Below are 13,520 nucleotides of genomic sequence, written 5' to 3' on the forward strand. Positions count from 1 at the left end.
TGGGATGTATGGAAGAACTACGTGTGGCTTGATCCCTCGGTGAGGGTACGTAGGCAGCCTAAGGTTGTTAGGTGCAGCCGCAGACTATTATTAGTCATAAAGGGGTATTTGATTTGTTGGGTAATTGTTTAAGATTTATTGGAAGGCCGAAGGCCATTTGTGTGTATTGCATGAAATTATATTGTGCATGCTGCCAGTTGGGAATATAAATTGTGTTTTTATGCAGGTATAAATTTTGGGAAATGTCCAATTTATAGGGGAGACTCTGCCGAAATTTCGACAGAAAGTCTCGGTCTTTAGTAAGTGGGCCCGGCATCGGGGTGATGTCAGGAATTCCAAAGGGTTCGTCCCGGATTTTGGGAAAATTTGGGGCGGGTCCTTTCAATAATTTTTTAATTGCAGTGGCAAAGAAAGGAAAACAGTAGTCTTCAAAACGAATCTTAAATCCAGAAACGACTTGACCTTCCCCAACAGAAATGTCACCATTCACAACTCTAAGGGCCAGTTTGGCATTGCTGTGCTGTGAAAATAATCGCTGTTAGATTTGCTGTGAGAGAAATCAGCTGTGAGAGAAAGTAGTTTGGCGTTTGGTAAATTTTTTGTTAAAAGTGTTGTTGGTATTGATTTTATGCATAATCAGAAAATGATTGCTGCATAATCATTAAACCCAGTTCCTCTTCAAAACCAATTCCTGCATAATCAGAAAATGAAAGCACCTCATTAGCTGCTTTCTTTTATAGCTTTCTCTCACAGCAATTTTTAACAATAAGTGATTTTCTCACAGTTTACCAAACGGGTTGAGCTTCTCAAAATTTTTTAAAAATCACTTATTGCCCAAAATAAACCTCTTTTGAATCGTTCTCTTCAAGCTCCTGTAAAAAACAGAGAAGCCGCAGACAAGTCACACCACCAAACTCTTTTTTAAATATAACTAACAAACAATCATTCTTTGTGCTTCATACATTTGCTAAAAAAAATTAAACAGTGGATTTACAATCTAAAACAAAATAGAATGCGGAAGACATACTCGAAATCAGGTCCCATATACAGCTTTGCCGGCATTCTATCATGATGAAGAACATAAACTTTCTGAACCTCTAGACGATCTGGCCAGGCCAAGCACAGAAACTCCAGATCGTTGGAGCCATCCCCCCTGGAGATATCAACAAGCCATCCCCCGCTAGACGATCTGGCCAGGCCAAGCACATAATATACATGTATTATACCCATGTATATTATAATATACATATGTACACCTATATACACTTATATATATGTATGTACGTTTATATTATTTAAAATATATAATATTATTATAATATACTTATATACATGTATATACATATATATATATTATATGTATGTATATATACATATATATATATTATATATATTATAAAAATACATATATACATATATATATACAGATATTTTTGAAAAAATAAAAAAAAATTCTAGTCCTAGTCCAAGCATACACCAAACGCAAAATAAGTGTTATCCAACTTAGACCAAGCCAAGCCAGTCCCTAAGCATAGTCCATGCCAAGACAGTCCTGTGTACCAAACGAGCCCTAAGGGGTTTTGCCTTAGGCTGTAAGGGGTGGAATCGCGTGAAGTTAAAAGAGCTCGTCATTTGTCATATGCTAGGGGAGAATTTGATGTTGCTTCAAAATTTGAGCCATTATATGGGGCTAAGTGTTTGAGGACCTTCCTACCTACCTCTTTAAAACAAAATGAATACTATGAAGAATTTTATGTAAGTAAAAAGGTTCTACAACATTTGTTGCCATCACTAAGATGTTTACGGGTGCTATTATTGTCACGTTATCAAAATGTCACTGAGTTACCTGATTCTATTGGAAACCTCATTCACTTGCGCTACTTGGATATTTCCCATACTGCAATTGAAAGGTTACCTGGGGTACTTTGCAATCTCTACAACTTGCAGACGTTACTGTTGTCAAATTGTTCCTCTCTCCTTGAATTGCCTGCAGACATCAGAAAATTGATTAATTTACAAAAATTAACGTTGGCAAGTTGTAGCTCTCTTACTAAATTGCCTGCAGGAATGGAGGAGTTGATTAATTTGCATCATCTTGATGTCAGTGGAACTAAAATTGAAGAGATGCCGGTGCAAATGGGAAGGCTGAAAAGTTTGAGACAATTGTCTGCTTTTGTTGTGGGCAGATCTGCTGGGTCAAGCATAGGAGAGCTGAGGGAGTTCCCGCAGCTTCAACGTTTGATTCTCTGGAATTGTCCAACGCTGTCTTCGTTCCCTAAAGATGGGTTACCCACTACGTTGACAACACTTTATATAGGGAACTGTAAGAGATTAGAATTCCTACCTGACGAGATGTTGGCCAAATTAACATCGCTCGAATCTTTGTGGATAGAGAACAGCTGTGATTCACTGAGGAACTTCCCGGTGAGCATTTTTCCTAAATTGAAGAAGCTTGACATTAGGGGTTGTGAGAATTTGGAATCCCTTTCCTTCATTGAAGGAGGAGTTAATGAGAATCTCAGTCATCTCAGAGAATTGTTTATCTCTGATTGTCCAAATTTGATGTGTTTTCAATGTCAGGGACGATGGCCCACTCCCAACTTGAATGATTTTACAGTTGGTAAATGCAAGAATTTCAAGTCATTACCCGAAGGCATTCACACCCTCACAGCCCTTCGACTGTTGCAGGTGGATGATCTTCCGAATCTGGAGTCATTTGCAGAAGGAGGTTTGCCTCCCAACATCCGACATTTGTGCACTCGTAGTTGTGAGAGGCTGAGGGCTCCAGTGGTAAAGTACTGGGGATTGGAAGGACTTGTCTCCCTTGAATATTTTATAATTGGTGGCAGTATCTTGGAGACGTTGCTCAAGGAACACCTGCTCCCTACCGCTCTTCGCATTCTAGTTATTAGTGGGTGTGACAGTATCCTAGTCCTGCCAGGAGAAGGAGAGGGACTTCGACACCTCACTTCTCTCCAAGTGCTACGAATTGACGCCTGTGAAAACCTCCAATTCCTGCCAGGAGAGGGACTTCAACATCTCACTTCTCTTCAAGAGCTACATATTACTTCGTGTCACAGTATCCAATTCCTGCCAGAGGAGGGTTTGCCGCTATCTCTTTCTTTACTTTCCATCCGCAATTGTTCTACTCTGGAGAAAAGGTATCAGAATATGACGGGAAAAGATTGGACCAAGATATCTCACATTCCTTGCATCAGGGTAAATGGTCAAGTCATCATCATATGATATGATACGAGCAAACTCAGATAACACTCAGGTATGCAATCCCATTAACCTTTTTTTGTCAATTACCTTGGCACTCCTGTTTACTGGTCTCATGCTTTTTTCTGATCAAAATCATTTTGAAGAAGAACAATTTGTGCTTTAAACAAAAACTCAATCTGATTTGTATTATTCTAATGCTCAGTAATTATGGTTCTATTTACGTTATTTCTCATTGGGGTTGTGTTGCTGATTGCAACTTGTATCTTATTTAAGTCTCAAATGCTTAGTAATTATCTGTCTTTTTGCAGGACAGCATATCTTCTCTTGGAGAGTTTTTCATATGTAAGGTTTCTTTACGTGTCATTTCCGGAGGAGAATTTAACATTGTATATAGCTCTTTGTTTTTCTACAAAACAATTGTCACAATGCGGAGAAACGGAAAGGTTTACCTGGAATATCTCAAGCGACACATTCCTACATGCAGGCATCGAATGCACAACATTTTTAGGTACTCTTTCCATAATAAGAATGTATTTGAGTCTCATTTGAGCTAGTTTAGATTGTAATCAATTGTCTATGGATAACCTGTGAGCTTAAAGTTGTAAGATAAAAGTTAACTTGTCCCCTGTTTTGTAAATTGTAATGGTTTATTTTTTTCTATCCTTTCATTTGTCTTTCCCCTGTTTTGTTTATTATAAAAAAGATTGGTTTTCATTGATACTCTTTGACATAGGTGGCATGGCACAAACTCACATCCGTACTTCCTTCCCCATCAGTTATTCTGTTACCAGCTTGAAGCTTGTGTAGATACGTTAGGCTCTTGTAATTCTGATCACAAAGATCAATTTCTTCTTCAACAACGGATGAATTTATACTAATCACATGGTTCAAAGGAGGCGACTTTCCTTTACCCTATCTCTCTGGTCCATCTGCTGCTTGGCCTAGTAGCTTTAACTGTATGTTTGCGGCCAGTTAAGGAGGTAATATTCAGCTGGTTTAACCCTGCGTCGTGTAATGCATTATTGTTGTGTGTGAAGCTTAAACTCTCTGGAGGAAAGATGAGGGCTATGGTTTTGGGAAGATTTGATGTAATGACAATTTACTAGGCTGTTTGATGGATAGGGATGTGAGGGTCCTTGATGATTTGAAAGGAGAGAGGGTGAGGAGGGGAGGGTTCATTTCTTGGGCTCCTTATTGGACTCTTTATCCTCGGCGTTTAGGGATTTTTATTTATCTGTCATCTTATTAAATAGACAATCTGCTGTAGTTTAGATCCTTTTGATGCAATATTTCTGTTGTATGTGTACTTGCAGACTTGAGAAAAAATTTCCCATGCATGATTTCAAAGTCGAAGCTCATGGTTCAATCATAGATGTCAGCTTAGCTGCTTACTTCACTGTAAATGCCTTTCACTGTTTGTTTATGTAAGGATCTGACCAAGCATATTCATAGATATTGTATTCTTTGGTCCTTTATTGTTGTTTATTTGGTGTTTTCTTCTGAAAGAATTTTCATGATAATATTTTCTTTTCAGTTTTTCTGAAAATGCCTGCAAGTGAGATGGATGGTGAAGGAATCAGAGCTGATCTTGAGGTCTCTGATGCCACTGTTGTTGCAACATATGTTTGGTTATCGCAATTCAATCCCTGATGAGCTTCGGAAATTGGTCGAGGTCGAGGTCGAGACAGGGATGATTGATGGTGAAATAGATGCCATTTCTTCTTGCAGCCTGTTCTCAAAGTTCTTGTTTGCAAATGCTAGATATGAAGTATTTTGATTGACAGGAGATAATGACATTTCTTGACAATCCTAGAACAGTCCATCTGAGTTCTTTCGTCAAGCTGCATCATTTAACCCCAGCACAAGTCCAGTTTCTGCCAAGCAATCACTCGTGACAAAATTGCAGCTTCATTGCGTCAAATACCCAAATTTGTGTCCAGCATGTTCCTCGTATTTCTAATTTAAGGTGTAAAATGGTTTAGCCTCCGTTTTGTTTATCTTATATTCTACTTTAAGGTGTAAAATGGACTTTTTTTTACAGAGTTTAAAACTAAAATGGAACACAACTCATTTTGCACCTCTAAATATCTTTTAAGTATGCTCCAACTGCATAAAAGTTTTGGAGAATGACACGAAATTGCAATTCGGATTCCTAGCCATTATAATACTTGGTTTCTTCTTAGTCAATTTGTATATCATGTTATCTTTAAAATAGATAATCAATTTTTAATTAAATAACTTATTGAATTCGACAAAAAAGAAAAATACTTATCGACTGTATGAAATTGTGGTGCATTGAAAGATAAGTTGATTTTCCATTGCTCACAGACATTATTGTTTCTAAATACATTTTGTTTCTTATTATCCGGTGATGTGTCGCATTTGGAGTAGTTTCTAAATGCATTTTGTTTCTAGTTTCGTATTAGTGGAACAAAACATATTTGTGAATTACTTGCATACGTAATGTTTTCAGTTTTCAAAAAATAAAATAAAAACATGTTCAAATCCAAAAATAAAGAAATTAAAAGAAACAAATAATGCTTTCGAAGCTATAAAACAAATAAGACAAGCGGCTTTGACTTCCTTGTGATTGACCCGGCAAATAAACATGAAGCTTTTTAATCCGCGCTGCCACAAATGCTGTCGTTTTGAGTTGGCCTTTTTTTCCAATGTCTTTATCCTAAAATTCTCTCTCTTTGTCTGATCAGAAAATCGCCATTGGAAGGTAGCTTTCTCGAAACCATTGTGGGTCTGATGTGATATTTGGTTCCTGGGAATTAGTTATTGCTTGCTAAACATTTATGGGTTTTTTTGTTGTTAGTAGAATGAAGAATACCAAGGTAGAAAATGATGGGTCTCTCACTTGGAGAATCGAAGGCTTCTCAAAATTGAACAACGACAACATGCATTACTCTGATGTTTTCGTCATTGGTGGTCTCAAATGGTATTAATCCTCTCCTATTTTTAACTATTTGCTTAACCTTTTTTCATTTTTGGTAGAACTGAAAAGTCTCTAATGGCGGGTGCTAAAAGGCCCATCTTGAAAACTGAGCAAAACCCATTTTAGACTAGCATGGTGCAATTTATTTAGTGAAAATCCATTTGGTCACTAAGAAGAGTAGCCAGGATCACTTTTTTAGTTGATGGGTTTCAAGGAGGTAGTGCCATTTCCTCCAAGATGAGTTTTTTAGTTGATGTTCTTCGAGGTGGTGATGTCATTTTCTTCAAGACTGAATTTTTTTCTCTTTGGCTGAGTTTTTTGGAACTCATTTTCTCGGATACCAAACGTGCAATAGTGTCCCATTTGGATTGTGTATTTTGCATTTTCTTTCCCATTTTCAGATCCAGTGTCATTTACGGATTCATCACCCAAAAAAAATGCAAAATATTAGGAAGCTATGGCTGATTGAGCAACGAGCTGAAGCTGCAAATTGAAAGAAAGGAAAATGAAAATAAGAACTAAAACTAGAAGCTTTTAGCTTCTTTCACCAAGCTAAAAGTTAACGCATCAACTTGATAGCCCAATGTTGGTGAACAGTAGTAATAATCCAATAGTAGGCCACAAGGCCCAAAATGACCCATTATACTTTGTTACTAGCAAAGGTGCCCGCGCGATGCTGCGGGTTTTAAAACCATATGAATTGTATACAAAATCGTGAAAAAATATATGAAAGATGATACCATTTATATAGACATGGAGATCTTAATAGTGGCATAATGCTTTATTTGGCAAGTTTATATTACTAAAAATAGACTAATAACATGTTTTATATGCTACTTGTCATGTTAAAATATTGATCATATTTTAATAAACTAAGCAGCAATCAAAACATCAAAATAGCATCAAAATATTAGCAGTTTTAGAATGTTCATTGTTTAAAAGAGTTTGGACCGGTCTTTATATATATATATGCTATTGGGTGGTGGAGGGGGATTTTCTGCCTTGATGTCTGTTGGAATGGGATCTTTCTCTTGATGCCTTTCCTATAGAGGTGGCTTCTGTTCTTTCTTGTCCTTTGCAGGGTTTTAACTATGTTGGTACAAATTTGAAAAATGGCAAGTGTTAGTGTAGATAAATGGATAAATGTGAGCGAATACCAACTATCATCACAAAATTAAGTTAAAAAATCCAACAGGACAAACAACAGTTTAGGTACATCAACCATTCTATTAATCTGATGGGCAAAAGTATAACTCCAATCTATTTAATCAATTGATAACAAACTTAGAACAATTGTGACAATTTATTAAATAGGTATGAGAGAATTAAGCCAAAACACTCTAGATTTAATAGCATCAAATCAGTGGGTGTTTATTGTGTTGCTACAAATTTGGAAACTGGTAAGTGTTAGTGGAGACAAATGGGAAAATTTAGTGAAGACAGTGGCTATTGTTACAGAATTAAGGCCAAGAAATCAATTGCACAAACCACAATTTAAATACGCCAAGCATTTTACGAACGTGGTGGACAAAAGTATAATCTGTCATTGCCACAAATTATTAAATACCTATAACCTAATGAAACCAAAAGAACCAGACTTTAATAGAATCAAACCAAATACCCATAACAGAATCAACCCATGTGCAAGTTTGTTGTACAAAAGAATAGATTATCTATAGACACCTATGGTCAAAACTGATACATGTATTGTCATTTATAGGCTATGCTAATCTAAAGGAGAAGCTATAAAAGCAGAAATAACCTATAAACACCTAAAGGTTATAGAACCCTATTCAACTTACTGATAGCATCAAGGGAAGCCAAGAGGACCTGTCCGGGAACCATGGCAAAGAATGCATTCCCTGCTTGGGATTCAACCAAAAGTCCTATCACTGATTAAATCGTAATTTCAACCCCATCAAGCATAGATTTGCTAAGCTTTGATGCCATCTTTGACAACTACTCTCACTGAATTAGCAAAATAAAGTTGAAAGAACTGATAAGAAAAAAATAAATTTTGATGTGTTATAACCATAAAAAACTTAAAAGATATTCAGAGTCTTCAGGGGGAACCTTTCAAATTGATTCAATATGAAATCTAACATAAAAAATCATAAAATAAACCTAACCTCCAACATAAAATACCCATTTCATATGAGATTTCCTTAACTGTTTCTGCTTCATGTCACCTATATACCAAAGAAAAGATATCAAGAGAAATATCATTTTAAGCACAACTATGAAGGAAGAAACACATTCACTGTCCACATCTCAATTCATTATAAGGTATAAAAATAAACCATAACTAATCCTAAAATTAAGGATTTAAAGTAACAAATTTACAATAAAGATTTTAAAAAAAAGTTAAAACTTAAAATGGAACCAAGTGAAAGCAGAGAAAACTACCAAAGGCTAAGGTGGAGCATAAAGCATTTAAGTTTTTGAGAGGAATGTGCAGAGAAATAGGGTGTAGAAGAAGGTGTGGATATGCTGATAGGTTTTCATAATACTCCCAAAGAAAAAATTAGCCAAAATACAGACGCAAAAAAGAATCTTAATCAATTTCTAGATAATAGAGGTAGTCTTCTTAAAAAGAGAGAAGAATTAAAATTCGGAATTAGAATTCAGATAATGGAGGCAGTGTTCAAACTTTGAACATCTCTACAAAAAAAAAAAAGGTTTGCAATTTCGCAAACACATGTGAGAGCCCAAAATTCATCTAATGAAACACTAAAGCCAAGAGAAGCCTTTATTCAGCAAAGTGGAGGCTTCAATTTTGAAGAAAAAGAAAACAGAAAGAAAGAAAAAAAAACACACATCTCCAAATCAGCCGGTCATTTCGAGGGGATGCCTCTGACGCAGCCTCCTTCACATTTGCCACCAAAGCCAAACATCAAATACAAAATACGATTCAAATGATCAAAACAAAATTAGAAAAAAGCAAAATAAATGTGATAAAAGAGTGGGTCAAAGGCGGAGACCTTTGGCAACAAATTGGATTAAGCCAGGAGGAGAGTTGAGGAGGAACCACTTCCCCACCTCAAAACAACATTGAATACATTAGACACTGACAAATAATCAAAATGGGTACAAATTTATTAATTAGAAAAAATAGAGTATAAACGGCAGAGAGAACAAACCTCATTAATGGCAAGCACTTGGCCATTGCTCTTCTTGACCTTCTTCAGCTTCCTCAGGAAATACCTAATCCAAACAAATCAATCAATAATATTAAGTTTAACCAAAAATTCACCAATGAACATTTGGGATCACAAAAGCCAAGCTAAGGCTAAGCATTATACCAGAACTTGGACCTGGCGCAAACCTCATTGGTGGCCCAGAGCTTCATTCAGAAAATTCCGGGGTGCTCATCAGATGCTGTAGGGAGCTTCCTCCCAACAACCTGGTACTGGTGGAACTGCAACACAAAAAAGACACTGTTAATTGCAGCTTTACCATTTGACACGCCCTAAGGGAAATATATCACACAAAAACAAATACCGAATTAAATGGAACCTAAGAAACTGTGAAGATAATTTCTAGATATTTGTTTACCAAATTTCATACAACAATCTTCCACTTAAACTGACTGTTTTACAACAATAATAAGAATTTGTATGCATATTACATATGCAATGTTTGGCTAATCCACTTCACCAGTAGCCATATATTTAACTAAATAAACTATGTCTAAAACCAAATGGGTATTCTTCAAGAACAAAACCAACCTTCTTGAAGCATACCCATCTAAGTTATAATATGCAATGGAAAAGAGAATAAAAAGAACCCCCTAGCATCCCAGTACCCTAACATGGAAAAAAAAGTGCATAATTTAGAATTCAATAACAGAAATTGTCTCATTAAATTAAACAGATAATAAACAGTGAATTTAAGGCTGAGATGTAATCGACTTATTGAAAAAAAAAAAAAAAATGAGGATGAGAGAAGGATTGACAAACCTCTTTGCTAGTCCAAATGCAGAACCCTACTTCATTTTTTCTTGTAGCACCTTCAAAGTCAGTCAACATTCTGTGTTGTTCTACAAAAGATATTTACAAACACAGAACGTCATCAAAAACCTTTATTGTAAATTTCTTCAACACAAAAAATCCAGAACCAAAATATTTGACGAAATTCTATTAAAAGAAAAAAAAAACTGAAATTAAAGAGAGGGAGAGATAACATTGTATACCGTAACTTCTGTACACATACACTGGCTCTGTCCCACAACATCAGCAAGGGCAATGGCAAGCCTTTATTCACACACGAACAGTCCCCTGCCATTACCAATTCAAAAGCATGATCAATCCCACCACAGGGGAGAAATACAATCATAATTAATAAAAGGGAAAGAAATTGAAATACAGTGGAGGCGATTAAAAGATGCAAACCTTGTTTCTATTTCAAAGTCCACGAATAGATGTAGTTGCGCCATTTTGTTATAGTCCTGCAACGCACACAGTCATCAGCTTCACCCAAGCAATTCTGCGTGCCAATTCAATTCACCATGAACCAATCCATAAGCTCAAACCTAGAACCCAATCATATGATAAACCACAAAACAAAAGGCTTAATTTTGGTCCAAAAGGAAAATTCAAGGGTATGGTTCTCACCTGAAATGCTTTGGTGAGGTTGCAAAATCACCTTTTTCCTCATGCTCAAACCCTTCAACAACCAAAAAACAACGAAAGGAAATTTTCATTGTAAATGCCGAAGACCGAATCCGTGCATCCCATGGCTGCCCCCAACCAGCCCAACCAAGCTGGTTAGAAGCGGACGATATTTCTGTGGAAACGAAACAGTGCGGAGAGTTGGCATCCAAAGACAGAGGGGCAAAAAGGGGAGAGCAGAAAAGGTTTAGGGGAGGGCATTTTCGGTAATTCACTGTGATGAAAAGAAAACAAAACAGCAAACAACACTGAAAGGGGGGGCATTTCCGTCATTATACTGTGCCTAGCTACAGTGTTTAGGTGCATTGGGCTTTAGTATATACCAGAAAATCAAGTGAACCCCACCAAAAGGAATCTCATATTCATAGAAAATTTCTATTTGAATGAACCCCACCACTCAATTGAGTCTCAGATTCACAGAAATTTCCTAACCCAATTGCTTTTCTTAATTCTGTATTATTTAGGAGATGAACTGAAATGTTGGGCAATACTTGTTTCCTCCAATTTCCTCCATTTAACCAACTTCCTTTAGTTTGAATGGAAAAGTTTTGAGAGAGACTATTTTCTATTTTTTCCTTTCATTTATTTTCCATCCACAACAGAACAATAAGCACCAATGAAGACCAAAACAAAAAATTTAAGTGAGAACTGATGAAATAATAGTATTGTGTAGAGGACGACATAAATAATGTCATCTACCAAGAGTTACAACCCACACACCCAACCAATTTTTCATACGAACCAAGAGTTACAAACCATACACCCAACCAATTTTTCATACGAAAGAAATACTTGGAAATGGAAGGTATAGTGCTATCACCCTTGCCTTTCTTTTTCTCTTTCTCACTCATATAAACACATATACTGTGCTGTTCCAAACAACAAATACTCTAATAAATAAAGAAAGAGCTGAAACTGCGAAGAACGATACAAAACTACCACTCTTCAATTTAAAAATAGTTTTAGCTGCAACAACCAACTTCAGAAAGAAGATTTGGCCCTATTTTATAAGGCAAAAGCTCTCTAACCACATGACATACATCTAACTCCATGTGATTCTACAACAATGATTATCAATTTCCTAATTGCTCATTTTCCTAACTTTAATCATCACAAACCCAAAATTAATTCTAAAAATTTCAAATAAGCATGGTACTAAACCAATTTCCAATTTACTTAGTGAAGTCTTTTTTATAAAGGATAGTTGTTGAGGAAAAAGGAAAATGAAAATAAGTTTTTAGTGCATAAGTACATTGAAGCAAAACATGAAGAGAATCCAATATATAACTTCAACATATAACTTTAATTTTCTATAAGTGTTGATCTAAATTTACGGTGGTGATTAATTTTCATTGTAATTCTAATCATTGGTGGTGCATTAGTAAACATGGGTGTGGACTCGGACTTGGAATGGTGAGAGAGGTGTGTTAATAGTATGAAGCCTATGTGATCACTGGAATTCAGGAACAGATTCAATGGATATAGTTGGAGCAATATAATTGAAATTCAATCCTACGTGTGACTAACATAAAAAAACAGATTAGAAATGAATACGTATCAATGTATTACTCTACACTAAAAAATAAATTTAAAGGATATGATTATGATATGAATATGCTTGTTTCACAATGAAAAACAGCAATGGGCCATGATCCAATGTAAAACAGAATGTTCAATTCTTGTTTATTTGAGGGCATAAAGCAAGAATCTGCCACTCAGACAATAAATAAAATCTCTAACACCAAAAACAGATTCAAGAGATGCCAAAAATATAAAAACAGTTCTACAAATACCACACCAGATTCAACAGATCCAAGAGATGCATAAATACCAAAATAGATTCAACAGATACCACACTTAGCAAAACAGATTCAACACATGCCACTCATACATTACAATCCTTTTTCGGTTAAACACATATATAGGGGCAGACCTGTTTCACTGTGTAGAATATAGAGGTGAAGACTAATATGTGGGTGAAAATATTTGCTGGTCCAGCCTGCAAGTCATACAGAGAATGGAAAATCATTTCCTGTAATAAAATTAGGAATACTATACACTATAGAAAGAATACCAAATAGGTTTGACAGACTGTAAAATTAAGTTTTATACAATATAAAGGTTGGAGTTGTAAACATCTAAACCTATTATCACAACAACGAATTAACAACCCATTACAGCAGCAAAATCATTACAAATTTCGAAATTGGCACATATATTCTATTGTTCCAAATAACCAATATTCTAATAATTAGAATGAAACAGGGAGCAAGCTGCAACAAACAACTTAAGAGAGAATATTTGGCCCTGTTTTATAAGGCAAACAATTAATTCTAAAAATTTCAAAGAAGCATGGTACGAAACCAATTTCCAACTTACTTAGTGAAGTCTTTTCTATAAACGATAGTTGTTGAAGAAAAAGGGAGATGAAAATAAGCTTTTAGTGCATAAGTACATTGAAGCAAAACATGAAGAGAATCCAATACATAACTTCAATATATAACTTTACTTTTCTATAAGTGTTGATCTAAATTTACATCTCCTTTGTCTTGGCAACTCAATCGAACATCCCAATCAAAAGTCACCCTAAACAATCAAAATCACATTCAAGGACAAATCATAATTTTAAAGGACAAACCATACACATTCAAGCAAAAATTCTACACCATGCCTGCTCAATGAGG

At 35.7% G+C, this 13,520-nt stretch overlaps 2 protein-coding genes across 26 annotated transcripts; one reads left to right on the plus strand and one right to left on the minus strand.

The window, feature by feature from the left end:
* The first annotated feature begins 1,740 nt into the window (after window positions 1–1,740).
* LOC117617774 (putative disease resistance protein At3g14460) lies at window positions 1,741–5,042 on the plus strand. 2 transcript variants are annotated; one of them, XM_034347326.1, is made up of 5 exons: window positions 1,741–3,277; window positions 3,534–3,733; window positions 3,959–4,205; window positions 4,539–4,649; window positions 4,760–5,042. In XM_034347326.1, the coding sequence occupies exon 1, from the start codon at window positions 2,068–2,070 to the stop codon at window positions 3,244–3,246; it is 1,179 nt and encodes a 392-aa protein (XP_034203217.1). In that variant the 5' UTR covers window positions 1,741–2,067; the 3' UTR covers window positions 3,247–3,277; window positions 3,534–3,733; window positions 3,959–4,205; window positions 4,539–4,649; window positions 4,760–5,042. The 2 variants fall into 2 exon arrangements, with proteins under 2 accessions (XP_034203217.1, XP_034203218.1); XM_034347327.1 differs by having other exon boundaries at window positions 4,539–4,623.
* A 1,886-nt stretch (window positions 5,043–6,928) lies between these two features.
* Window positions 6,929–13,007, minus strand: LOC117617781. 24 transcript variants are annotated; one of them, XR_004584420.1, is made up of 12 exons: window positions 12,770–12,959; window positions 10,780–10,951; window positions 10,558–10,651; window positions 10,359–10,443; window positions 10,126–10,205; window positions 9,469–9,584; window positions 9,307–9,370; window positions 9,148–9,196; window positions 8,984–9,032; window positions 8,296–8,355; window positions 7,969–8,028; window positions 6,929–7,255 (listed from the first exon to the last, which is right to left on the minus strand). XR_004584420.1 is itself a non-coding variant. In XM_034347341.1 (11 exons), the coding sequence occupies exons 6-11, from the start codon at window positions 9,494–9,496 to the stop codon at window positions 7,095–7,097; spliced, it is 408 nt and encodes a 135-aa protein (XP_034203232.1). In that variant the 5' UTR covers window positions 9,497–9,584; window positions 10,126–10,205; window positions 10,359–10,443; window positions 10,558–10,651; window positions 10,780–10,951; window positions 12,770–12,972; the 3' UTR covers window positions 6,929–7,094. The 24 variants fall into 24 exon arrangements, 5 of the variants coding, with proteins under 5 accessions (XP_034203232.1, XP_034203233.1, XP_034203230.1 ...); XR_004584424.1 differs by having other exon boundaries at window positions 7,969–8,134; window positions 8,337–8,355; window positions 12,770–12,958; XR_004584419.1 differs by having other exon boundaries at window positions 7,969–8,162; window positions 12,770–12,958.
* Window positions 13,008–13,520: the final 513 nt, after the last annotated feature.

This window comes from Prunus dulcis, chromosome 2 (genome assembly GCF_902201215.1).
Source record: "Prunus dulcis chromosome 2, ALMONDv2, whole genome shotgun sequence".
Taxonomy (NCBI): domain Eukaryota; kingdom Viridiplantae; phylum Streptophyta; class Magnoliopsida; order Rosales; family Rosaceae; genus Prunus; species Prunus dulcis.